Consider the following 27,428-nt stretch of genomic DNA (forward strand, 5'->3'; position numbering starts at 1 on the left):
GTAATCATATTTATCCTAAATCGAATTCTAGCGATATGTGGAAGCTTAACAACCAAAATGTATCGATTGTTTCAGCAAATATTATCCCGAAGCCTATTTGTAGAAAAACTCTGGCAAACCGTAAATTCTATGAACAATGTTTTCAGCTGAACACATTACAACCTTCAATAAGTAGAAAAGCTGTACTTCTATCCTCAGAGAACGGGTTACTTGCGATACAGGTATAATTCCCACTGTCTTCGCTCGACACAGCTTTCACGGTTAACATTGAACTTTCGGCGGACGTTACAACGACGAATTTTTGTCCGCTTTGGAGGATTTTTCCATTGCGCGTCCAAGAAAATTGAACCTCGTTACCTTGGTACGCACTGCACGTAAATGTAACACGCCTTCCCACTGAAGCCTTCTTCGAAACTAATTGGTCGATTCGAACACGCTCTACAACACAATCGAAGTACCGAATTTTTGATTCAGTTTATTTCAAGAGCTATTTTTGAGTAGGTAGGGTCATTTTGGTAAGATCGTGATACGCGCGGCCGGCTATATAGACAGTCGGTTTTTTGTTGCATAATCAACACAGAGTTTTATCGAAGTTTAATAGACAGTATGCTTACCCATGGCTGGCACCGATGAAGTGCACCACGCGAAAGACAGTAGTGTGACAAATGAAGTCCACCACATTGTAACTGCATTCGATGCAGTAACAATTTTTCACTGTGATCTTTTGACGGTTGTATACTAATTATGACGACTTCGAACGCTAAACAAGGCGTCTCATACAGCCTTGTGTAATTCAACATTGTCTTGATAGAGACTACCCCCTACATGTCCGTGTAGCTAGTCTCGCTAGCCCTCCATTCGACGCACCGTGTAGGAGGCTTTGGAGGCAAATTCAAACTCGCAGGCTGCTTATTAAAGTTAAGGTCTCTAAGGGTATGTTAGTTCATGGCAAGCTCTTTTAAACTAGGTAAAGAAAAGTATCAATCTGTGCAGGAATTTAAAGTTGGTGTAGTTCATTGGTTGGTTACCGTAATAACGTCAGTGATTTGAACGATGTATTCAATAGCAGAATTTTCGCAAGTTACAAGCGAAATAGCTGTACGCAGGCGAAAATTATAAGGAAGAACTTACTGAGGTACTTGTAAGTTTATGTATATGATTATCTATTTGTACACAAATGCGAACAAGCTATAGCCATTTGTTCTCGTTTGCAGTTGTTAAATGTATAATCATTATAGCAACTATCATTATTTTCGACGTTTGAATATATATTGTGGGACACTAAAGTCAGTAAGAAATTTATCCTCTTAAATTAAAAATGGGACAAAATACATATTGGGTCCACCTTCGACAACGAGTGCTGCTGTGCTTCGCCCCTCTGACACAGAATTGCTCGCTATACATGTATAATTCCCGCTGTCTTCTGCCGTAACACTTTTCAGTGTCAACGTTGAGGTTTCACCGTGCACAGTATGAACCCCGACTTTTCCACTTTCTGGGTTGATAATTTTTCCATTTTTGGTCCAAACGAATTTCGCTGCGTCGCCATGATAAACATTACAATTGAAAACTACACGGCGTCCAATCTCAGATCGTTTTGAGCTTAGTGGTTCGATAAGAATTCGCTCTAAAATGCAAAATGGATACGAAAAGCGAACACTTTCTTACCAATTACGGTACAGGCAGATATGCACACCTGCGCTAAAGGTCAGTAAACAAACATTACAAGGTAAATTGCACTTACCCGAGGCTGAAGCCAAATAAGCGACTAATAGTATAACGAAAATCTGCTTCATCACTGTTTGCGGTGAACCAAACACTTAAACGTCTAGGTAGGACACATTAATATCACCAATCAGGTGTACATATATTATTACTGTGGGAAAATTATTATTCCATCACATGGCACCCTGTTCGGACAACTGATAAATAAACCAGTTCTGAACGAAGCGCCATAGGGACGATTTCGGGAATAAAGCATTCGAAGAAGCCTTGTTCCATGACAACCGCCGCGACTAGTAACGAGACGTTGGCGCGAAATTCATAATTGGGTTACCCCAACGAAGTCTCAGGCTGCTATAACTTCAACGCCTAATTCCTCTGTGACATTTACTGACAAACACGCTTTACTTCTGCAGCACTATGAAGAAGCACTATAAATGAATTGTGACTATGGATAATCAAGCCAACGACCAGCGCTTAAAACTCGTTGTCATGTTGAAACTTTACACAAACCTGTTAGTTGCACTATTGTCAAAACAGGTTGAACGGACTCGAAGAAAAAGCCAAAGCGCATAGATTCGAAATAATGAGTAAGGTATAAACTGCTTTGTTAAGTTGTGTAATTCAATCTTGCTACACTCAGTGCTGCGAATCAGGCGTACCCTTTCATTTTACTGAAATCAAAAGCACTTCAGCTAGCTAGGCTGTTTCGACACATACATCACTGCCAAAAAATATTAAAAAGCTAATATGCTATTATGTTCTGCAAATTTTACAGTTTATCTCCCAGCACAAGAATGTCAATAGGTGTAAATTTTTAGAAACGATTTCGATGGCTAAGGGATTATGGACAACATGTAAAAATCAAGCCTTTAGTCCGACCATTAGCTTAAACTATCAATATAGCCGAACTTCGATCTTCAGATACGTCGTTACAGGCAATACAACTGTCCTCGCCACTGTCGTCGGTAGTGACACTTTTAATTGTAAACATCGATGTTTCCTCTCCGGATAGAAGACCTATTCTATGTCCAGGGTAGATAACTTCGCCGTTTTTCGTCCAGGAAGACTAAACCTATTCATCTTCAAACGCGATGCACTCTTCTGACTATTGCTTCCTTCGATCATAGCGATCCAATTTTGGTTGCTATGCAAAAATAAAAATACACCATGTTGTAGGTTATATTCTATGTTACCCAAATTCTCATAAATTGAATCCCATAACTGTGTATTTATTTACACAGACATTCTTACTGAGACCAGCGCTGTCGGCATCTGCCTAAGTATTTACTTGCACAAGTAGATCGCTATAAGGTAGTATCAGTGTAGTTCATGCAAGTGGCACAGCGACCCATATCTCGCCCCAAGAAGCACGTTATTGACGCTAGCCCAAAAATTCAGAGCAAGACTGAACGAAACACTATTGCTTGGAGTGATAACTGGTATAATGTTAGGTTGAATATTCGCGATACAGGAGGCCTGACCTGGTGGACGAGAGTAAAGCGCGTTCAGCCAATTTTATTATAACAATATATAAGACAAAAGTTAGCGCTTTACGAAGTTGTTACTGGGCGCCGTTAAAGAGCATTTAACCCAAAGCAAAATTCAGTAAGAATGATCCATCCAGGGCAATGCGGGTTTTGTAAGGTAATCATATACCTTAATCACTAGTTTTTTAAATGCCGTGTAGACCGATGGGACCTGTCAAATAAGCAATGCTAACAGTGATAAGAATATGCAGTTGTTCAACATAGTTTCAAAATCAAGCTTAAACGAGACACTTCCGCTTATTGACTCAATTAGTGTGTGATAACAGTAATAAAACTTCCTGGACTCAAGCACGTGTCAAAAGGAACAATGTCCATATCCTTGTGCTGTCACGTTACGTCACTATTTCACACTGATTACTATTGTTGGCCATTCCCCTAATCAGCACTATAGAAGACCGTCTTAGTGGCGTAACAGCATTAATTATGGAATTAATTTTTTTCTGGCACCATGGTTGATTATTATCGAACTAAATATTGTGGCAGATGACGAATAGATATTCTTAAAAAATAATAATAATTATTTTTTATTATTGCTAGTAATAAGTGTACTATATATTTGCTTAGAAGAGTTATAAAGGGCCTGGTTCTTTTATATTCATCTTTTTTTTTTTTTTTTTTTTTACTAGCTTTTACCTATGTCAGTCCTTAGCGGTTTTGATATATATCAAAATCTAGAGCAAATTTGTTATTAGAGCTCTTTAAGAAGGTATGAGAACCTTGCACAAGTAGAGAAGCCGTGCTTCTATCTTCGGAGACTTTGTTGCTCGCTATGCAGGTATAATTACCGCTGTCTTGACTAGATAGGTTTTTAACAGTGAGGATTGAATTTTCCGCAGATGTTGCAATAACAAATCGTCCCCCAGGGCGAAGAATCCTCTCATTGTACGTCCATAGAAATCGAACATTGTCACCTTGGTATGGACTGCAGGTAAACGTGACACGTTTACCAACGAAAACCTTCTTTGACCCAAGCTGATCTATTCGCACCCGTTCTACGTATGGAAATAATACCGTTTATTGGGTGAGTTTGTATATCCACCATTAAAAGCGTTAATCATAATAATCAAAATATATAAAGTTCGGTAATAGTTCGAATATTATCGGATACCTTACGTGAAACACATCAGGCCGAGAACAAGGTTAATCTAATATCTTACCTATAGCTGATACCGATGACGAATAACAAATAAACGACAGAAATGTCATACATATAGTCCACAGCATCCTTAATAACATATAATAACATTCACCCAAGTTGTCCAACAGTTAGCTACTTAGCACAAAAACTGTTTCAGTGGGCACCGAACGGCGTCTTGGAGAATGCTGGCTAAGTGTTTGCGCTGGAGAGAAACGAATGTGCCGGTTCAGTGTAGCCTCGTTAGCATCCTCAATTAAGCTCGCCAAGAGGCTTCGGAGGGAAATTCAAACCGAAAAGCAGTTCATGATGTCGGCAAGTTTAAGCGCGTAGCACTCCTCAGGTAATGGTACTTCCTTAAGTGCGCAGCTAATATTAATCTTATTTGTATAATGGATGCAATAGTAATAGCAGTAACAAATACGTTAAAATAATTTTGCTTACCTACAACCCAAGTTAAAACTGTGTAAAATTGTAAAAACGTGTGTTTATTAATCTAAGGCTATAAGGACTTAAGGTTCCCCATGCTGTTTTGTGTAGGCTTTAGTAACGACTGGCTTAAGAGAAGCTGGTTAGACAGCTGGGGTGTATTCCTGGATAGCGTAAGAGTACGACACAATAGTGATGCAAAAAAAATCACATTTACGATTTATTTAATTGCTGTGCACGGTTTATGATGGTTATTTTTACTATCAAGATTGATTTGGCAGAGCTGTGATACTAGTAGCAATAAAAATTCTTGCATTTAGAATACTCAACTAAAACATGATTGCAATATATGAACGCCCGCTTTTGCTCCAGCTACCATCGAACGCATCTCCCATTCACATGACTTGATGTCAATTCAAGATGTTCCGTTGTTCTAGTAAAATCGGCCGTATGGAGTACTGACAAACTGAACTAAGACACATATTTGTGAACCCCATAATTTACAATTACCCCAAGAATAATCTACAATTTATTAATAGGCGAATAGTGCACGTTCGAAATTACTGCGTATTTGCTCGCTGCACAAATATAATCTTTCCTATTTCTTGTTGTAACACTTTGTGGTCTCAATTGGTGGTAAAGTTTCACCGTCTGCAATATGAACATCCAGTCTTCCGCCTGACCGAATAATTTTCGTGTTTTTTTGTCCAATCGAATTTTGTCGCATCGCCTTCACAGGTATTGCAGGTGAGCATAAGGCGTCAATCAACTTCGGATCAGTTCGAACTCAACGGTTCGATGCGAAGCCCTTCCAAGACCACGTTATAATGTGACAGACAGAAACATTAATAATCGGGCATCAAAAAATTAAATCTAGTAAAAGCGTTTACATTTAAAACGTTATTGATAAGAAACGCGGAACAGAGGGTCCTGGTCCGTCAGGCAAACAGATGAAAGCCTTATCTGAAAACTCTGAAACTAAGACCTACGCACAATAATTTAATTTTCTTCGCTGCCTAGTTGAAATGGGCTTAGAATAAACTAATTTTTGCGTACTTATTTTCTTGGACACCAATTAAAAGCCATTAATAACTGAGATATTTTAAATGTCTTAATTATAATTAAATTAATTATAAATTTAATTACATAAAGCTATTAAATTCAAGCGGAACGATGTCATACTGTTGCAAACAACATCGTGCTTTGATTTCTGTGTTGTTCAAAAATAATGGCGCAGGGAGAATTATACATCTATTAACATTAAGCACTAAGCTTATGATACTTTTTTATTTATCGCGCAAGTACCCTACACTCAATGGATAAGCTAGTAAATGTCGAGTGTTCCATTTTGTACACACTAAGCATTATGATGTGCTAGAACAACCACCAACAGCCACCGCTGAACCTATCTGGTTCTTTCATATACCGAGACAGCATGTGTCAATAACACAAGGTATTTATATAAGTTTCCTATTTTTATAAATCTTATATTTGAGTGCCACGTTACCCTGAACCATCAATTTAGCTGAACTTCGATCCTCCGATACATCGTTATTGGCAATACATGTGTACTCGCCACTGTCACCACTGGTAACACTTCTAATTGTGAATGTCGACGTTTCTGCACCAGATAAAATAGTCATCCTACCCCCAGGGTAAATAATTTTCCCATTTTTCGTCCAGGAAAACCGAACTAGCTCGCCTTCAAAGGCGTTACAGGTGAACGCGACGCGCCTTCCAATTATCGCTTCCTTCGATCTAAGTGGCTCGATTTTGACTCGATCTAAAAGTGTAAATACATTTTTGGAATTTATAACGTTTCTGAAGTTAATGCTATAATGATTGGGCTCGTTTAGCATCAGTGCGATAAAGTCGTTCGTTCTTAATCAAATTCTCATAAAAATATTCTTACCCGGTTTGGAATTTGCGGTAACTCCTAAAGCAATAAATTGCCACAACACGAACACTAAAAAGTACAGGACGGAACAACGGCATTTCACAAGGGTAGGACAATGATGTAATTGCGGGTGTAGGAATCGCATTTTGAGTTCCAAAACGCCTGAGTCATAACTGGCTAGGAGCAGTAAGATTCGAACATCATATGTAGCACGATACTCTCGACACAAGTAACCTGTCAGAGTGAACAAGAGTATCGCAGGCTCATTCAATTTAGGTATAAATAAGATGGCGCAATTGTTTCGGTGACTCTTGCCAATTAATCATACAAATTATTGTTGTTATTGAACGCATAATATTCTACCCGATCTTCAGTTGCATCTTGTACATTATATAATGCGAGGAGATAGCGTAGACAATGTATACTAATATTTGATTATCAGGAGGTCCCATTGATGGCCTGAGGTGCCACGAAGTATGTTGCAAGAAGAAGTTTATAATTAAAAATTAAAACTTGTCTTACGATTATTTTCTAAAAAACAATACAATTCTGGATTAATTTGCTTGTAATATCAGAATTTGGAAAAGTTTCTGTAGCCAGTAGAAATTATATCGAAATATTTATATCTTATTTATATCTGGAAAATTTTCTTCACCTTCGGCTCTGAATTTAGCTGAATTTCGATCTGTTGATACATCGCTACTTACCAAACAAGTGTACTTCTCACAATCTTCAGCGGTCACACTTCTAATTGCAAAGGTAGATGTTCCTTCAGTGGAGACAATTATATATAAATATAAATGATTTTTCAATTTTTCATCCACGAAAACGACTTGTTCACCTTCGAGGGTGTTACGTACAAACACCATACGTTTGCCGATCGTCCTGTCTTGTGCTCTAAACGGCTCCGTTTTTACACGATCTAGAATCCTTATTTCAACAGAATAGGACTCGCTAAAATACGGATCCGAATCATTTGAAGCATATCACTTTTACTTTTTCGCCTTACGTTCTGGGGATGATTTATTTATACTAAAATTAAACGCGATCTTACCGAGTCCTGGGGTGGAAGCGTCGCTTGAAAAAATCCACACGAATAAATGCAATATTACAATATATAAAGTAGGACTGTTTCTAACGGGATCGTAAAGAAGATAATAGACTTGATCCAGGAGCAACATAATAACAGCTGCGACGCTTAACACGTTTGACTGGGAACGGTCATTTCTAAATCGATTCTAATAGATGAAGGCAACACAAACTCTTGGAACGAGAGCTTCGACAATCAAGGACGAGAATAGCGCGCGCTTACTCAAGTACAAAGACCCGAATGGCAGGACCATGTCACAGGGTTAACGTCCTTCAAACGAAAAAAAACTGTGCCTGACAATAATGAAGTTGGCATGAATCGATGACAACGTTTCATCATAACACGCTCATTTTTTTTTACTACGTTATATCATCTTTATCAACGACGGTTCCTATTGCCGAATAGAACGTATGTCTGTGTGATCAAATTATCTTATCGTTATATGTTTATATCTTTGCATTCAGTCCGTTACGCTCAGTTTATCCAAACAATTTTATTTACAGCAAGTTTATTTTTTATATTTTTATAAAAAACTTATTTATGTTAGAGGTAAACAAAAATGTATACGAATAGTTCTGACTGGGCAATTGGCTCCTGTTCAGAAAAAAAGAATCAACTAAATTGAATATAAAACTGCCCTTACAAAACGTGGTAATATAATGTTGATCGGTACCTTCAACCATCAACTTAGCTGAACTCCTATCCTCGGAGACATAATTACTCGCGATGCAGGTATACTCCCCGCTGTCTTCCGCACTGACACTTTTGATCGTAAACGTTGACGTTTCATCAACTGATACAATTCCTATCCTTCCTCCTGGATGGATGATTTTTCCGTTTTTTGTCCAGGAAAACCTGACCTGTTCTCCTTCAAGAGCGTTGCATGTAAATGCTACACGTTTCCCAGTCATCAATTGCTTCGATCGAAGTGGCTCAATTTTTACCCGATCTATTATATTGTAGAAAATAAAATGAACACGTTGCTTGCAATTTCCAGTTATGACTATGTTTCGTAGTTTTCGTATATAAATAAGCCCGTTATGTTCGAGTACACCGATATAGAAATGAATCTTACCAAGGCCAGCGTTAACGGTGCAAATTAGGATTATCCATACAAACACGCAAACCACAAACATGTGAACACGAGCCTTCTTCCTAAGGCAAAAAAACCGACAACGGTGCATTGCTCGATTCAGGCACAACATAACAGCGTTTTTGGGAGGCTTGTAAATGACTGGTCGACATCATCAGCTTTAAAACTGACAGAATGTATATAGTACCCGTGTTGATCGAAATAGTCTCACCACCATGGTTCCATCAACGAAAGCGAGATTACCGCGCGAATTATGAACGGACAGTTATTTAGAAGTGTATATGAAACATTCATGTAAAATGTATTTCTCCGAGACACATAGATTTCGACATACGATTTTTACGGAAATACTGTCATTTTAAGCAGGCTTTAGGTTTAGCTGATGGAGTCTATCATTGGATATGATGAATTTACTGACGACCTTCAGGCCAGAGCCTGACTTGCTTATTATGAGATCGAATACAGCTCAAGACAAGTGCTGACTGGTTCGTTAGACGGCCAACCTCGAATGAGTTCACACTTTGTGTATGAGATTATACGCTCATGAGCAATGAACGTCTAAAATAATTTATTATAAAAAAAAAAGAGCAAAATTTAGAACGCCGTTAAACAATAACTTCGACGACAACACTGGACTACTGAAAACTGCAGCGGTCGTTTTAATTCAACATTCTAATAATCTTATTGAGCAAACAGGGAGTCGTAAAAACAGTGTATGACACCCTGCATACATATGTTGAAAATTCGTATGTTTTTCTTTTATAATAATCTTAATGGAACCAACTGTGATCAACCTGCAGGTCAAAGCTAATAATTAATTCTTATTATAACGATGTCGTTTAACTAAGCCCATTTTAATACAACTTTTTCTATATAAACTGTTACCTTCAACTATTAGTTTAGCTGAACTTCGATCTTCGGAGGCATCATTACTGGCGATACAGGTGTATTCTCCACTGTCGTTTGTGTTGACACTTTTAATTGTTAACGCCGACATCTCATCGCCGGACATGATGCTAATTCGTGCTCCGGGATAAATCACTTTTCCATTTTTCGTCCATGAAAATCGAACATGGTTTCCTTCGATGGCGTTACATGTAAATGCAATTCGTTTGCCAGCTGTCGACTGCTTCGATCGCAACGGTTCAATTTTAATGCGATCTAAAAAATACAAATCCGACGTTTCGCTTGAGTAGTGGCTGTTTTTAGTCATAGTTATAATAATGAATTTGGTATCTTTAATACATTGTTCATTTCACTATGCTTCAAGGGATTTCATAAAAGAAAAACTTACCGAGGTTCGCGTTTACAACTTCCCCGAAAGCCGTCCATGCGATAATATAAGCTAGCACAACATAAACATAATCACGATATTTAACACGATATTGATAATTACAGCAGAGTGTTCGACACGAGAATAACATACTTGGTCCTAGAACGTCCACTGTTTAACTGGCAGACAGCTGAAACAGATTTGGCTAATCTGACAAACGTAATCAGGATCTAGGTAGTCGATCCACGAGAACGAGGCTAACGCGCAATTATTTTAAATGCGCAAACTACAGTGTTCGTCCCGTTGTATGGATTTCATTTCAGTGGTTATATCTACTTTGCTTGCTGCCCGTTTCAGGTCTTTGGCTTTCAGGTGATTAATGCACGATGTTACTTGACAGATAGGCCCACTGAGGCAGTCGTTATAGGTAATTTTGATTGTGTGCATGTTTATTTGAATTCGAATTTGTTTGCATTGCCACGAAAAACATCCCAGTCAGGTGTGAAAATATGATTTCGTGTAAACAAGCTAATAAAACACATACGAACTCAATTCATCTACACTCTTCGAGCCTTTTAATTCATTTTTTCTAATGTGTACGCCTAGAGTTAGCGATGCAAAAACTCCCTTATTTAAAGGTCAATAGGGAGACGATTTTTGAGAATCTTTCCATTTCTAAATTATATAAAAATAATGTGGAAGCAATTTGTCAAATCAAGCAATTTCAGCACTTACTGTGGTCCATCAAACAAAAGTGACAACATATGTAGATTATACAGATACTTCATTCATTAATTTTCACCTCCAAGATATCCCACACCTTCAATCCCAATGAGTGAGCATAATTTAGTTGTTATTAATGAAAAGTTAATAAAAGTGACTGCAATCGCAGCTTTTTAAGTTTTAATAAAATTTTACCTTGAACAGTAAGCACAGCTGAGGTTCGATCTTCAGTCCCGTCATTATTAGCCACACAGGTATATTCTCCCCGATCATCCCACAAAACATCATCGATAGAAAGAGTAGATACTTTTCGCGTATTCATAATCTCTATACGACTGTCGGCGTCTGGCTTAAGCAACAGACCGTTTTTCGTCCATGAAAATTGTACGTTTTTGCCTTGCAAGGCACTGCAGGCGAAATACGTTGAACTGCCAACCGTTGTTAGCTTCGGCAACATTTTTTCCACTATGACATTGGAGTAATCTGAAGTGACCAATAAACTTCGCTTATCGCATGTATGTTCGCTTGTATGATTCATTGGCCTCAGTCAATCGAACTTACCTGCTAAGTAGCAGTGAGACAGAAGAGAAAATTGAAACAAAAGTATCCAATAAGTGCTTAGTTTAACCGCCATGGCCATCTAATGACCTTGATTGGACCGACAAAACACTCACATCAGCTGGCAAGTACTAGCAATGCCTGCAGTAGCTACAATTACGATCAGAGCAGGGCATTCCTTTTCAATAGGCACTTGTTCAATGATAAAGCCTCGTTAGAAATAGCCGAATCAGACGGAAGGAGATTTCGGCGGTAAAGTTTGAACATTGTTAGGACGTGTGGTGCAGATATAAGTGAATAAGAGTCCCATTCATCACGAGTTTGCTTATCTTAACGGTTAACTATTAGTGTAATAGATTGACAGAATTTTATTTACTTAGAAACAAAAAAAAATATAGTTAGTAATCAAAATGGATTTACGCGATATTTTTTTATCTTACACATTGTTCGATATCTTCAGTTAGGTATTAATCTGTCTTGATTTGCCATTCACGACATAAGTCGGATTCTGTGTACAAATGGACATGGTTGGAATCAACCTGTTCTTTTTTTTTCAGCTACATATTGTCGTCAGCTACAGGAAGGTCTATCTTGAATCCAGGGAAGCATGGTATCACAATCTTCTCTGAGTTGCTAATTAGAGGGAGTGGATCAGCGAACTTCTATCTTCGCCTATGTCATTTCTTCGAGGAGGGATGAACAAAATGTTCTCAAACAGATAAAAAAAACGTATGTATACGAAATACGTACCTATCCATGTATCCCTTTCCCAAATAACAAAAATCCTAAGATAAAAAAGAAGTCGTTGTCGTCTAGCTCGACGCTTATATAAAATATGTAACATCCTTTACAACTAGCCCAGAAGTATAATAATGCAAGAGCAAAGTGTTTTAGAAAAATTTGACCACGTCTAGTCAGCCCTTAAGTTGACTTAACAGACCGCAAGGGAGACTAATTACTGTATCAGAATAGATATTCTATTCAAACGGGGCATCTCGAGGCAAGCGCAGCTCTACAGCCAACTAAAATGCGTTGTAGGGTAAGATTAAGCAAACATACTCTCGTTTGTAGTGCCTTTGTTGTTAAAGCGTCATTCAGCTTGTTAGGCGAAGCTTACGGGTGATGACAAAGATTTGGCACCGATAATCTCAAGCGAAATTGAAGAATGGGTTTTTAATAGATGACTATTTGTTCATCTACTATGTATGGTAGTTATTAAGTTGCTACGGCGTACCAAACTGAAACGTTTCTTTGTTTTCTTAACTAGAATAGTTAGATCTAACCAATTTAGTTGGATAGGATGGCTCAGCTTACTCAATGTGCAGCTAGCATTGCATCTTATATTTGGTATATCGTTTTGACAGGTGCAACGTATACATTTTGGTATACATTATCAATTTATGAAATGCATGTATAGTATTCGGCATGGCAGTTGTCTCAAACAGATATAATAACAAGACCCTTCATGAACGATACGGCAAAACTTTAGACTAAAATTAGTCTATTCGAAAAGATGATACATGGTAAAGCTACCACCTACCATTAGGGATATCTATGAGTAGATATCATGCGAAGGCAATTTGAAAAGCCAACTGAAAGCACGTTAAATGCATGCCATATCACTAGTATGCGCGTGCGAATGCGACCAAGAACACATCCATCGTCGAACGAGGCTTCAGACATGTTCGTTTCAGCATCGACACATGAACGCTTAGCATCATATCATATTATTTTAGGTACTACCATGTAATACAGAGTCACAAAAAAGCGGAAAATTACGACTGACGTAACGATGTCCAGCATAAAGACAACACTACCAACAGTACCATTTATAATAAGCGTTGTCGATGTTCTGGCCTCAGCGGCGGCATTGGCCGCAATGCAAGTGTAGGTGCCGGCGTCTCGAGCCTCGACACGCTCAATCGAAAGCGTTGAAGACTTTCGTACACTTTCCACGTCGACACGTTGATTGCGTTCAATCAGAATGCCATCTTTTATCCACGAAAAAGAGACGTCTTTACCTCGAATAAGGCTACATGTCAGGACAACCGAATTACCCACAAAAGTGCTCTCTGTTTGTGGAGACTTCAGCGCGACGTCGTCTGTATAGAATTCGTAGAAAGGGTCTACTTAGCAGTTGTACTAAACTCTAATAAAATACCTTTTGTTGAGCTAAATAGCTAAGATAGAACGAGGAAGCATCAATTTTTTCTATAAACGCAGATTGCACATAGAAGTCTTCAGGTAGATTAGCCATTACAGGTCTACTTGCAAAACACTCACTAGCCAATGCAGTTGGCATTCGAAATAGTGCACTTTTCGCCACCAAATAGAAAGTCACTTGTAACGTCCAGGTGTACATACTGCTATCGAAAATAAATAAAGACTTTTTATCGTTACGCACTGTAACAGTTAAGTGGTACGACTCTTTTGGGCGGAAAGGTATCAGAGAGGTACTCTCTTTCCCAGCTGGCTTTTTTCCCCATTAGGTTGGCTACAAGACTACCCCGCTAAAATTTAATTTCGAACTCTCACTGAACGCGGCAAACGTAATTCATACATTGTAAGTGTTGTACTTTAAAGACGTTAAAGAATACGTGAAATTAAAGCTAGCAAAAATCAAAGAAGTCTTCTATGCGAAAGCCTTATGTTTTGATTAAGTAAACCAAATTCATTTGAGTTGAATTTACAAGTGACAACCCTGGCCATTTATGTCTTTTTAACTATTTTTATTGCCTATGTTTAATGTCGGGTATGTTAGCCATCGCCTATTGGATAAATGGTTTTGAAAATTAAAAAAAAAATAATAGGTCATTTATGTGTCGCATGGGATAAAATAGTTTTACTAGAATGTTGATTGACGTTCTTTGATTTGTCTAGTGGAGTTGGACGACGTCCCATTGCTATCTGATTGTAAGAACACGTACCTTCTAGACATATGCGCCATAAACGATACTTGTTATTAACATTATCGTCTACAGTTTTCATATCGATTAACCTTTTACAATAAGAATGTTTCCGGTTCGATCTTCAGATATACGATTGGCTGCCACACAGACGTAGTTGCCAGCATCGCTTTGTTCAACATTATTGATGCTTAGCATTGAGCTTATTTCATTGTTAACTATGCCGAGCCTCATTGAAGGCTTTAGCGTTCTTCCATCCTTTGACCACGTAAATGTTGGATTTTCTCCCTCGTAAATGTTGCAGACAAATGCTATCTTTCGACCGACTTCGGTTGTCTTGGCAGCAAATGGCTCCAACCGGATTATCTCTATACTCAGGTAAAAAATCAAAGGAATACAGTTACAATGCCTTGAATTTCATTCAACCACAACATATAGCGAGTCTGCATCGTTTGGTATGGTCCATAACAGATCGTGTCGTTCAACTCACCGTTTGCTCGATTTCTTTCCGACAGTACAGCAATTACAAATAATACACACAACACATATCCTTTAATAAAAACCTCCATAGAGGACAGGCAGGTCGCTCGAGTACGCCTGGTAGCATCAACACTCCACAATCAGAGACTGAGCAGATACAGGGAAAACGCAGCTTTCTTTGACAGAACGACTTCTTGCTCCCAGATGTAGCGGTAAGAGGGGCAAGACTAAGGCGGTTATTTTCCAAGTTCACTTCTTCAATGCTATCTAGGATCAAAAATGATTACTTTTTTCAAATGATTAACATCTACAGCAATCCTGAGTAACCTCAAAAGTTACCCCCGACATTTTTGGCTCTTTTTTGAAACTCTACAACTAAAACTGAAGTGGTGACGACTTATTCCTTATCACTTTTAATAAATTATTTCTAGTGTTTATGCTTAACAACGGCCATCATAGTAAACTTTAAAAAAGCTGCTTAAAGACTGCATGTTCTTTTACATGTATTCGTCTTCTAGGTTCGCCTATTTGGACTAAAAATTCCTATGCTCGGCGTAAGACAAAGCACTCTGCCCAAAACATTTCCCTAAACTTTTTCAAGTTTACTTCAGTTTGCAACGAGCTAACGAGTTAATATGAGAGAACGCAATTTGATCAAAATTATTTAAATGTTATTTGCATTTTAGCATTGCGTTTTAGTTTAGTTTAATTCCATCCCAAATTTGATCTGTTGTTAGATACAGTTTAGCTAGATTATATGAGTACTATGTTAGAATTTTCATGGTGATAACATATTTGTTGAATTAAGTTTTTTTAATCGTTTACGTTACTTCTACTAATCTTTATCAGAACTATATTTATCGTAAACACTTTGTGTCTTAAATAAAGTCTATGTAGTTATTGACAGAATATCACGGGGGAATTTATTAGATAACAGGTACAATGGATGCAAACCTTTAACGATTAGTGTGGTTTCTGTTCGATCTTCGGATATACGATTTGTAGCTACACAAACGTAGTTACCCGCATCACTCTGTTTTACATTGTTGACGTTCAATGTTGAACTTATGTCACTATTGAAGATGCTGATCCTCTCCGAAGGCTTAAGTGTTTTCCCATTTTTTAACCAAGTAAACGTTGGATTCTCTCCGTCGTAGATGTTACAGACAAAAGCAATCTTTCGACCGATCTCAGTCATTCTTGGGCTGAGTGACTCTAGTCGTATTATATCTGCATTTAGGGAAAGATGGGAATTGAAATGTTACCAACATCCAACACAGGTGAGACTTCGTATATATTTAGGACTGTAAAATCTGACATTAACAATCGTTGTTGTTGCACTCACCGCTTGCCTGAGTACTTCTATGAATCACGGCAACAATCAGGTGCGCACAAAACACATATTCCTTCATGGCTACATACATGGAATCACACGATTTACCGTGTAGCGAAGTACCTCAGAGTAGCTGAGCAAATACGATTGAAAGCAGACAGCCTTAGTGGCAGTAGCCTCGTTCCCAGAAGTGAAGCTCATTGGATCGAGGCTACCGCGGTTGTTTGAAATAATCCTTGATTCATAAAACAAAATTGGGATATTCCTAGTTTTTTTTTGGAAACGTAGCTACATGATATTAGATGAATTTCTGAACAAAAAATTATTACTTGCCACTTATTGCGCTAGAGTCGCCTAGGTAGCTCAACGATTATATCCAACATTTCTCTTGGTACTCAAAAACAATTTATCTATTATAATATAATACTTTTTAGGTACCCACGATGCCGTAGAGAAAAACCTTTGGTGGCTTCTTCGTTTAATCCATATGTTGATTTGACTATATCGATAAATTTTCATACGTTTGCGTTGATACTTTGCAGCATACATAAATAAATCCTCATTGGTGAATCAGTCGTACGTAATGTCCGCTTTCGATACGACCTATCTGCACTAATTTCCAAACCCGGAGCTGAATTTCTGAATTTGATCCATGTTTCACAATACTGTTGTCGAATTAAAGAACAGATAGACTACACTGCGTACGTTTCGACTAGATAAAAAAAAAATTCTCCTATTTTTTGCAATGTAGTAATTTATTGTGGTACAGCGTATTTTTTGTAGTTACCATAGTTGTGCGGTAATTTTTTGCCTTTGGCTTGAAAATAGCGAGCCCGCCAGTCGATGAGTTTATCTAGAGGGGTAGTGGCACCCAAGCTAAAGAGTATTTTGGCGCAATACTGAACATCAACATTATCTCCCACACCCTCGATGCCAATATTTCTTAATATATCGCTCGCGAGAAACTGAAAATCGGCCAGCGAAGTTCCTAATCGAAGAACTTCGAGGCAGTGCTTGACCAGCACGCCATGCGTTGGTATAACGATACTACGGTCCTCCACTTGAAACGTGACATTAATTGGCCACGATACCAATGCAATGGAACTAAATAAGGCGATTCCAGGCATCGCTGATCTCATTATTGCCATACTGAGATTAGCCTGTTCCAAAATGCTAATTAATACGGAAATGAAATTTCCGTTTTCAGAAACATTTGGAAAAATTATTTCAGGCTCAAGTTGAGACAAAACCGCTACATAATCCTTTTCATCATTGAAAGCGTCATTTCGACGAACACTCAACTTCGCCAATGTGTCTCTAAGTGCAACAACCTCCTTGACAAAAGGTAGATGCCGATTTAATTGGGCATGTTCGCCAACAAACGTTTTCCGTATCGTTTTCAATAACGTCAACTCATCCCTGATCATAACTTGGTTGAGCTTGGTGACCGGCGTCACGGCGAGGCGTACCATATCCGTTTGGCCTGTTGACAATGTGCACTTAAGCAAGAAGACATCTTTCTGAATCTCCTCGCAGCTCTGGACAGACAGCATAAGATACAGCTCGTCAATATTAACAATATGCCTTACAGTCATCAACGGAAGAAGTTCATCAAGAGCACTTTCACTGAGCTCAGAAATTTCAGGGGTGTCAAGTACGTATCGGGTCTCTGACTGATTGAAAAAGTCAGGCGTGGGAACTGATTCAAAAGGGCACTTTTGCGGTGTTGACGCTGATAAAAGCTTGCTTTCCTCGATGTCACTCGATGTAGTAGCCTCCTCTTCATGAGTGACTTCACGCCAAACCTTCGTTGGCGCTTGTCTCGGTAACGTGTCTGTATAGGGCTCTTGCTGTCGTTCTCGGCTGTTTCCACGAAACAATTTGCATTTCTCAAGCTGCCTACGTTTGTAGATACGATATACACCAACGACCGTAACAAGTACTACTCCAACGAGACCAAATTTTGTTTCAAGCGCCAATTGGAGAAGTCCACGCGCACACGCCTTTAGCCACATCTTGAGATCAAAGTATGGCAAATGACTGCTTTCAAAATTGTAGGTGATCAGAGCTGTTGTTTGTTCCTGTTTACTTGATCGATGCGTCACTCGCTTCGGATATTCAGTAAACCCCAGGCTTTCACAAATCCAAAGCACATTTTTCCACTGGCATAGTCTTATAAGTCCAGCCACAAGGTAGTCCTGCAAAAACATACCGCCGTTGTATATAGGAGCTTTTCTACACTTAAAGAGAACTTCGTCACTTTGAAACTCAATTACTGATTTAATTACTCTCGACATCGGCTTCTGTCAGCGTACATAGTTATGGCGCGCAAGCGGAATCGTTTTGGCTCTAAAGTGGCATATTTCTTGCTATTTCTAATTACTGTTTACTTTACTGTTATGAAATTTTCTTACTAAAAAGTTTTGCCGTACCTTTACTCACATTTATGCGACATGGACATTCAGGAAACCAATGCAAGCTGTTCAGCTTTTCACCGGAAGTTCTATGACTGGGCGTTAAACAAAAAAGATAGAGGCCATTGAGAAGCCTCACATAAGCGGCTTTAGCAAGATCAGCTGATGCGCGCCGTACAAACCCAGTGGTTTGCAATTGCGTTCTTTCCATCCAGATCGTCTGCCTGAAATTTCTCGAGACCTGCTTACATTGCAAGTGACACGCAGCGACATCGAATACGAGCTACTTGCTTGTATTATAAAAGATGATCGTTAGATGTCCAGAGCAACATTATCACAGCCATACAGCTATATGGCGGTTGAAAATGGTCACACGAATGTGTGCAGATAGACTTGAAGAGGCATCATTTATAATACACAACAGAATCATGCGGCACGCCGTATCCTAGACATACTGTACGTAACATCTTAATCAACACTCGAAATAAGCTCTAATGAAGCCTAATGGACCATAATTTGTTTCCTCACACATCATCACAAGCTATCACCGACATCGCATAATGGCCATTCAGCTAAACGATCGATCTGAAGTGCAGTAGAACAATGACAAATATCTACGAGAGTGACAATAGCTTAACCCAGAGATACATAAGGGGCCCTACGTCTGTCGTAAGTAGAGGTCAGTTTTGTGTTCGTCTTGACAAGTCAGCGTTAAGTCGGCTAATCGAACAATACGGCTCAACTTGTGTAATTCTTTATAAGCTAATTGAAGTTACGACAATAACAAAGTACGGGTTTGTGATAATCGTATTTTACGACTAAATTGTTTGTTTTTACGCGTCAAACTTTGTAGATCAACGCAGAAATAATGATTTTAAATCATTTTTATTATCGGAAAATGATTGTAGGTTGGCATGGTCAGCCACAGACTGTAACCGTCGAGATAATACCGTTATAATTGTAGCTCGACTCAATCCTTAATAGTTTTTATATAGAAACGGCATCCATTCAGGCTGGCACTTCCTGCGCACACTTAATAGATTCCGCTATTACTTATGTGGAAATCCTATCTTTTCAGAGAGAATCACCGCCAACACCTGATTCTCAGCGTCGCCTTGTTCTGAAGTCTTTCTACTGGCAACAGTTGCGAATCTATTGCCAGAACTTGAACTTCTGCTCGTTAGCCCATCAACAGATTCATCCCTTCGGAACAATTAAATGAAAACAACTGCCTTTTAAAACAGATTTAAATTATTTCTACGAATTTAAAGTACTATATCGAACACATTGATGCTTTAGTTTTTTAATGGCATATTAATAGTAAATTTTCCATCATGCAAAGTAATTGTTTTAGTAGAGAGCACCATAGGAAGGAGGCGCATATCTTGCTGACAAAGCAATAGCCAACTGCAAGCTACTCTAATTTACACGAAGCTCCCTTGGAAACGCCGACGCTGAACCACATTGACTTGACTGAGTGCAAGTCAGGATCCGAAGCCGCTGTATTGCACGGGCACAATTGATGGCTACACGTCTCATCATACAAAAGTTTTGGCCGCTATTATGAATAGTTGCAGTTTTTGAACCACTCATGCGGGCGGCTACGTCCGCGTTCCCAACGTAAAATACACCTAATACGGGAATATTGACGCCATTCTCCAAGCACGCAGCTCGTATACTGAACGTCATTTTTTTACGCCTGTTACGTGCCAGCGAAAAAATGTTTAGTCACCGAGTGATTTACTTTGACGAGACGCCGAAGTGTGACTGGTCAGTCTCATAGCATATCTATTTCGCACACATATGCATATATATAATTCCATACTGTGTGCGAAAAAACTTTGGGCAATGGCTAAATTTGACAAAATATTCTAAGAACAACGAGAGGTTTGAGGAAGATCGAAATCCTTCAAGTGTACATGGGGACGTGTAAAAATGTTTGACGTCACAAGTTAATCTGATTTATCAATTCAGGACAAGTGGGAAATCACTCTAGCTATTTTTTTTTGCCGAATACGTTCACGAATACGAAACAAGTTTGGTACGGGCAGCACTCGTCGATATTATTAGATACAGGCCTACAGATTGTTTGTGTAACTGTGACCAATGGCGAGGTGACACCAAAAAGTGAGCGCCAATAATTACTGGCGGACCTAACGTTGATATAGGAACCACCACTAAGAATAGTAATTTGGCCTCTAGGTTTATATTCATTTGCGATATTTATCTATTCACATAATTCAGCCGGTTCAATGAGAGCCCGCTGAGATTTCATCTAGAAGGTGTTTTTATCTCCCTGCCTGAGTGAACACGACGATGCATTGGTACAACATAATTTGACTGTAGAGAACGAACGAACGAAAAAGGAAGAATATAGACCAGTAATCGTCATAGTAGCAGGTCTTTTATGTTAAATTAAATTTAGCTAAATAGTAATAACTAGTAAAAAAAAAAGCTCGTGCATTTTTTTTCGCCGGAAAATTTGTTTCGTGCTTCGCACGTACAATTGCCAGCGTCTGATGGTCGAACATTGAAAGCATCTTTCGACGATACAACGACGGTAGATTCGAAGGTTTTAAAAGTTCTCGTTCACGAAAAACGTCATCATTTTTCTGATACCCGTCACACGAACGATACACGACGTCTGGATATCGACACTAACCAATCAAATTTTACCAGCATTTCATACTTGTTAGGAAAACAGAAGACCCAACATCGCCTTGATGCACTATGCCTACCTACCAAATACTGCCTTATTTCGGAGCCTAGTTTTGCTGACGAGTATTTAGTTAGGTAACTAATGTAATTATCTATCTTTGTCGGAATAAACTTAGCACAGTGTCCGCCAGAGTTGTATGGAGTCCTTATGCATGGCAGAGTCAACTGTACAATGAAAATAAAGTTGTGTTTCGGGGCGATATGTCATTATCATACGATCAAGAAAAACGAAGATCAAACAGAGTCGGATCCCATATGACAAGGTTTCTATAATCGACAGTGATTTTCTTTGTTATCTGTTAAGCGTGTTGTCAGATTTTCAGGATTGGTCACCAAGCCGTGTGTTCGAAGTCTTGTACCTTAACAAACGAATCGGCAACAGTATAAGTGAAATATTAATGTGGATACTCGGTTAGGTTAACCTACACGGCTATTAAGGTTGCCTATTCTGTTCAAGGTAAATTTATCAGCCTTTAAAAAGAACGCATATAATCGAGAAATCTTTTCTAGCTTTCGTTAAATAAGCACCTTCGACTTGAAGTTTAGCTGTTGCTTTTTCTTCCGAGACGGCATTTCGTCCCACGCAGAGATAGTCGCCAGCATCACTTGGCTTTACACCTCTAATCGACAACGTCGCCGAGTATCTTGTGGCGGAGATATCGATGCGATCGCCTGTTTTCAGGATTACCCCATTTTTACTCCAGAAAAAGCTGACATTGTCGCCTTCGTATAGCGAGCACGTAAATGTTACCGCTTTCCCGGCCTTCACACGCCTCGCGGGAAGTGGCTCCAAACGAACGGATTCTAAGCAACAAGATATGCAGTTAACATAGAGCCAAACGGATTGTAGCGTGCGCCATTGTAGCGTGCTAGTAGACGTTCGATCGTTAACCACAACCCAACTCGGCTTTCGGTTAATGAATTACCTTAAAGAAACTCACCCATTGCGTATGTAGAGTTGCCCATTGCCAAAGTAATCCAGTTTATTGCTGTACACACAAGTACATAGTGATTATATTTATCGAGATTATACATGGTGTATGAGGCACAAGCGCGCTTATTTGACTTTGTAATTTTCTCTGAACTGTTTCGAGCCACGACGCTGCGGGAGAGCCTCATCGCATACTCTCGTTCGCAGGGCTATGACATATTCGAACAAGAGTCGCCCGCCAGCTTCAATGAAGCACGAACGCTTACTGGTGACGTCTTGTCGGTACTCAGTCATTTACCATTTCGAATAAGTGTATCAGAAACTCACTTCGAGCGAAAAGCCACCTGACTATTTTTAAAGGAAGCTGCGTACATATTTTCTAAATAATAATAATAAACTGCTTCTAGCCTAAAGTGGCTACTTTCATCGGACGATTCAATTGTTTTTGTCTGACGTTCCTCGATACATTCGACTCGTTAGTTCCAACTCAATAGACAACTGACGCATTTACAATATAACGTTAATTACCTCGGAACGTTAGGATATTTTGTCTGTATTTACTTCTTGCTTAAAAATAAATAGATAAATAATCGATATATAATTAGATGTAGAGTACCACTCCTACTCAAACCTATCGTTTGCTCCTTGTCACATCATGCGCACGTGGGCAAAAGCAAAATTGTTGATGAGCCCACCATGAACGTATTAACCGTTCGGCAATAATGCTTTTCGTGGCATACGCAATGAAAATTAGCTCCACAAGCCTAAACGCAATGTAAGAGTAACCCACATTCTGTTTAAAAAATCTCGTACCTTTAATTGGGAATTGGGGAATATTTTTGTTATAACTTCCAATATATAAGCTTGTATATATATATATAGCATTAAAAATACCCAGAATGCATTATTTCATACATTTGCACTGACAAACATTGTAATTTAGATGTTTATACGGTTAATACGTACTACAGTTATATGACTATTCCTCCTTAGGGGAGTGACTAAGTATGCACACCTTCAACAGTGAGAATAGTGCTGGATCTATCCTCTGAAAATTCGTTTGACCCAATACAAGTATATTTTCCCGAATCGGACTGTCGGGCACTGTATATTTTTAGCGTGGAAGAATCGGCTGTATTGGTAATGGTCAAACGATCATCCGATAAAAGTACTCGTCCATCACGGCTCCAAGCAAAGCTCACATTATCTCCCTCAAATTGAGAGCAGATGAATTTAACTGGACGACCTAACGTCCCGTGTTTTGATGCTATTGCCTCGAGCTTGACACGTTCTGAAAATCTCACTACTTTATTCTAAAGAAACAGACAGACTAACGAGGACCAACGTCAAAGCACAACTACATCTTGTAAAAGGTCTAATGCTAGCTATTAGCAGCAATTGCTATCTTCTGTTGGAGGGATATTGAATATTCGCATGTAGTACTCACCCGCAGAGTTTGCGCGACGTAGCATCACACATAAAATTAACAGTGACGAAAAGCAGATATGACTATTTGAACCGTGATATCCGCTCATGGTAAACATTGATTCGACCACTGTCCAACGAAAGGATGTAGCTCGTAGACGGCTTTGTAAGCACCGCATTTGCGGCGTAGCCCAGTGCCCATGTATGGGAACAAACAGGACAAGATTATGGCGGCCCATTTGAATAAACTGCCAGTAACCTGAACGCTTTAGTCAGCTTACAACAATAACAGTACTACTAAGTTTATAGATTCCATTTAACTCCATTTCCCATTCAAAGTTTCTATGCAGGTCATATTTGCTGTATAGACTGTGTGAAAATGGAAAATACGTTTAAATTTCTTGGGATTTTTTACAACGTCAAATATTGTTAATAATCGCAGCCAATCTGGCCGATACAGCACATACAGTATTGGCTTAGGAGACAATCTTACAGGAACAATTGCCCAAGTTAGGCAACAATAAACCCTACTTTAAAGCGTAGCTGTAGTTCTAATTCGTATCTTTCAAAGTATAAGCCACCCATGGAATGTCGACGACTACGACTAGAAACATCATTAAAAAGAAGATTTAGTTTGAGAATCTGTTTTGTTATAATTTGTTGGTAATAACACTACAATGTGATTATCGTCATTGTTAACGAATAGAAGTAAATATATCGCACTCCCGGTCCTGCAAGAACCATAATGAAATTACGAAAACGTTGGTCCTACTATCAGCATTGAATTGATATTCTACCTTCCACTATTAATTGGGACGAGATTCTCTCCTCAGATACTGGATTACTGCCAATGCAGGTGTAGTTGCCTCCATCAGAAGTACGAAGATTGCGAATGCTCAGGGTTGAAGTCTCTGCTGTATTTTGAATTTGAATACGCCCAGAAGAGCGTAAAATGCTACCATCTTTGCTCCAAGAAAACTGAGCATCTTCGCCTTCGTAGAGCGTACACACAATCGCGACCACTCGGCCTACCTTGGCTCGTTTGTCAAACAACGGTTCCAATTTAATCGGATCTGAGAAAATATCGAGTAATAGATATTTTTATAATAAATAGGTATATAGATTTTACAAATATCGACCTGAGTGAGTTAACGCCAAGTTAACTTATCTATAAAACAAGTAATATATGGGGTATCATTGAATTTCTTACACGAACCCGCGATACCCCGTAACTACTAGAAGTACATAATCAACGTACCCAATGCGTAACTTAGTGATTGGATAGATCCTGTTATTAGCACGTACAGGGCAAACCATTGCAATAACCACATTATGTTTGAAACGTATATCCTTCACTCAACAACAAACAACTTACTACTATTAATATGACGATGAGCTAGAAATGACGCTTTTCGCCTTAGAACGATGTTCCTTTGTCAGGACGAACACTGCAAAATACTCTCATTGCCAGGAGAGCAAAAAGTGCTCGTCAGGATAGCGCGCGAAATTTAAAATTTGTACGGTTTGTTCTCGCGGAACATACACCATAATAAGCATACTTTTGAAAAATAATTTTCTAAATTTAGCTAATTAACACAATCGAAATAGGTAGGTAGGTAGGTAGGTAGGTAGGTAGGTAGGTTCGACCTGACGCTCGTTAAAGAATTCTGTTATCTATTCTTAGATTCGTACCAAGCATATAGTGAAGACCTATGTCCTACTTTGGAAGACTTCAACGTGATATTAAATATATACGTATAAATAAAAATAATTTATAAAAAGTATTCGTATCAGACTCGATACAACATTCGTGCAGATATTTAGTACTGTAGATAACCTTTATGGTTCATTTTTGGATACAGGTAGCTGATACGTTACATTGAACCGTGGTTGTAGAGCCCACTTAGCTTATCAAGAAAACACTGCAGTGCAGTGCATTATATTATACCCTGCACGTGTTGAGTATTATTTATGTATGAGTTTACTGTTTAACTTCCAGGGAAGAAAATAAATGAACAATGAAGTTCAAATTTTAAAATTACTTATTGTAGTAAACAGATGTGCCAATAATACTTTTTTTAAAGAAAGTATACTTAGGTATATTGAGCTGTTTACCCGTGTAATATACATGCTTGACATTTACTTCCTGAGAGACTATCTTTACTGCAAAAGTTTTAACAAAAGACAACAGACATTTATATATAAAAAACAGTGTTCCTTCATTAGCTTTTAAAATATCTTACGAGTGTGTACTGTTTGTATTCAGTTCATAAATAACGTGGTGACACCCTCTGCGATTTCTTCAAATGGAAAAATCTATTATATAATTATACGTATGCTAGTTACACTGGTGACGTCTACTATAGTATAGACGTATAGAAACGTCAAAGATAAGTAACAGATTTGCATATGTGCTTAAGGACACTTCAGACGAATAAAAAAAATCCTTATCAGAGTCCTTACATGTTCATATAGTAATATTATCTTCCCTTCAATATTTGTAAATAACACTAGCTGATAGTTGTGTTATACATTTTGACAATTACTGTTTAAACAGTTAACATAATTTCTTTTGTGTCATACTTTCTAACCGTGCATTTTATTACATAATATAAATGTATATACAGGTTGCGGTCTGCTACCCAAAAATGGGTTTAAAATGGAATATACCTTCTACAATAAGGTGAGCAGAAGTTCGTTCCTCAGACAAAGAATTACTTCCAATGCATGTGTAATTCCCCGCATCGTATGGGTCAACGCGCTGTATCGTGATCATTGACGATGCAGCAGTACTATGGATCTGGATTCGTCCAGATGATCGCAACAATGTTCCATCTTTGCTCCAGGTAAATTGAACTTTATCTCCCTGATAGAGAGTGCACAAAAATGCGGCTACCCGACCCACGCGAACTTCTTTGTTTACGAGGGGCTCCAACTGGACTGCATCTAAACAAAATTAGTATGTAGCAATATTCACCTTGGATCTCATAGACTTGTAAATTTCTAATGAAATAATGTGAAATTGGGTAATCATCCAATGCTAGTTACACATACCCATTCCACGAATAGCAGGAAGCAATGAAACGAGCAGAATTACCACGCACAGAGTAAACTTAAGATACGACATATTTTTTTCCCGTTTCACGTAAAACACAGTCAGTCTAGATCGAACATTGTGTTTAACGCTTAGCAGACTGACGTTGGTGCAGTCTCGTTCCCATACATTTACCTTGCGATAACAAGGCTACAGTGCAGGTTTAAACTTGGCAGTTCGTAGATCGTAGAAATTATGCAATCTTAGAAGTGGATATGAAATCGTTATAGTTTCTAATACTAACGGTCGTATCTATGCCTTCTGACTGTCACCTTTACCTTCAACGAATCCAATGCAAGGTCATAATTACCAAAAACGCTTAAAAATTTAAGCAGAAACTATAAATGTATTTATTCTTCCTATTCAATGTCCTGTCATATTCTTATAGCAATAACTGGATTATAGATTATTACGTAAAACGTCGAATATCTAATAAGGAAAGGGACATCTTATATTATTAATAAAAATTTTGTCTATGCAATCTTCTCTTGTTTGGTTACAGGTAGTCACCTTCTACAATCAATCTCGCAGATACCCGTTGCTCAAATAATGAGTTGCTTCCTATGCAGGTGTAACTCCCGGAATCAGATGGCTCTACGTTGCGTATTAAAAGTGTCGAAGACACCGGAGTATTCACGATATGAATTCTGCCTAAGG

At 38.6% G+C, this 27,428-nt stretch overlaps 3 protein-coding genes and 1 long non-coding RNA gene across 13 annotated transcripts in view; 1 reads left to right on the forward strand and 3 right to left on the reverse strand.

Annotated features, from left to right (window-relative positions):
• LOC111246975 (cell adhesion molecule Dscam1-like) overlaps window positions 1-11,627 on the reverse strand; it is a 146,202-nt gene extending 134,575 nt beyond the window's left edge. Inside the window, exons 1-6 of one of the 8 annotated variants that reach the window (XM_086982527.1) lie at window positions 11,474-11,627; window positions 11,108-11,395; window positions 10,211-10,261; window positions 9,802-10,077; window positions 6,749-6,967; window positions 6,344-6,619 (exon numbers count right to left, since the gene is read on the reverse strand). In XM_086982527.1, the coding sequence (XP_086838653.1) occupies window positions 6,344-6,619; window positions 6,749-6,967; window positions 9,802-10,077; window positions 10,211-10,261; window positions 11,108-11,395; window positions 11,474-11,552 (1,189 nt within the window). In that variant the 5' untranslated portion in view covers window positions 11,553-11,627. Of the gene's footprint in view, window positions 1-162; window positions 439-614; window positions 697-1,345; window positions 1,628-1,744; window positions 1,812-6,343; window positions 6,620-6,748; window positions 6,968-8,496; window positions 8,773-8,898; window positions 8,975-9,801; window positions 10,078-10,210; window positions 10,262-11,107; window positions 11,396-11,473 lie in introns of those variants that run through there. The other 7 variants (XM_086982528.1, XM_086982529.1, XM_086982531.1 and 4 more) reach the window with 7 other exon arrangements.
• A 4,126-nt stretch (window positions 11,628-15,753) lies between these two features.
• On the reverse strand, window positions 15,754-18,906 carry LOC111246978 (uncharacterized). Of its 2 annotated transcripts, none has more exons than XM_022797468.2 (2): window positions 18,632-18,906; window positions 15,754-18,387 (listed from the first exon to the last, which is right to left on the reverse strand). In XM_022797468.2, the coding sequence occupies exons 1-2, from the start codon at window positions 18,812-18,814 to the stop codon at window positions 16,945-16,947; spliced, it is 1,626 nt and encodes a 541-aa protein (XP_022653203.1). In that variant the 5' UTR covers window positions 18,815-18,906; the 3' UTR covers window positions 15,754-16,944. The 2 variants fall into 2 exon arrangements, with proteins under 2 accessions (XP_022653203.1, XP_022653204.1); XM_022797469.2 differs by having other exon boundaries at window positions 18,622-18,762.
• A 42-nt stretch (window positions 18,907-18,948) lies between these two features.
• Window positions 18,949-27,288, forward strand: LOC111246986 (uncharacterized). 2 transcript variants are annotated; one of them, XR_015323007.1, is made up of 5 exons: window positions 18,976-19,282; window positions 19,682-21,778; window positions 26,305-26,360; window positions 26,524-26,636; window positions 27,274-27,288. It is a non-coding gene; the product is annotated as an uncharacterized LOC111246986 (long non-coding RNA). The 2 variants fall into 2 exon arrangements; XR_015323006.1 differs by lacking the exons at window positions 26,305-26,360; window positions 26,524-26,636; window positions 27,274-27,288 and having other exon boundaries at window positions 18,949-19,282; window positions 19,682-21,453.
• LOC111246984 (B-cell receptor CD22-like) lies at window positions 21,788-23,261 on the reverse strand. The gene is made up of 2 exons (XM_022797478.2): window positions 22,263-23,261; window positions 21,788-22,125 (listed from the first exon to the last, which is right to left on the reverse strand). Exons 1-2 carry the CDS (start codon window positions 22,438-22,440, stop codon window positions 21,788-21,790), a joined length of 516 nt encoding a protein of 171 aa, XP_022653213.1. The 5' UTR covers window positions 22,441-23,261.
• Window positions 27,289-27,428: the final 140 nt, after the last annotated feature.

This window comes from Varroa destructor, unplaced genomic scaffold (assembly GCF_002443255.2).
Source record: "Varroa destructor unplaced genomic scaffold, Vdes_3.0 BEIS01000003.1, whole genome shotgun sequence".
Taxonomy (NCBI): domain Eukaryota; kingdom Metazoa; phylum Arthropoda; class Arachnida; order Mesostigmata; family Varroidae; genus Varroa; species Varroa destructor.

What these genes read in the sequence shown, in the direction of transcription:
- LOC111246978 (XM_022797468.2), bottom strand. Translation starts at nt 18,814, where the DNA reads ATGGAAAGAACGCAATTGCAAACCACTGGGTTTGTACGGCGCGCATCA. An exon ending in AATGTCCATGTCGCATAAAT is followed by an intron (nt 18,388 to 18,631) that starts GTGAGTAAAGGT and finishes ATGTTTTTGCAG; the next exon opens with GACTACCTTGTGGCTGGACT.
- LOC111246984 (XM_022797478.2), bottom strand. Translation starts at nt 22,440, where the DNA reads ATGAGGCTCTCCCGCAGCGTCGTGGCTCGAAACAGTTCAGAGAAAATT. An exon ending in CAACTCTACATACGCAATGG is followed by an intron (nt 22,126 to 22,262) that starts GTGAGTTTCTTT and finishes CTTGTTGCTTAG; the next exon opens with AATCCGTTCGTTTGGAGCCA.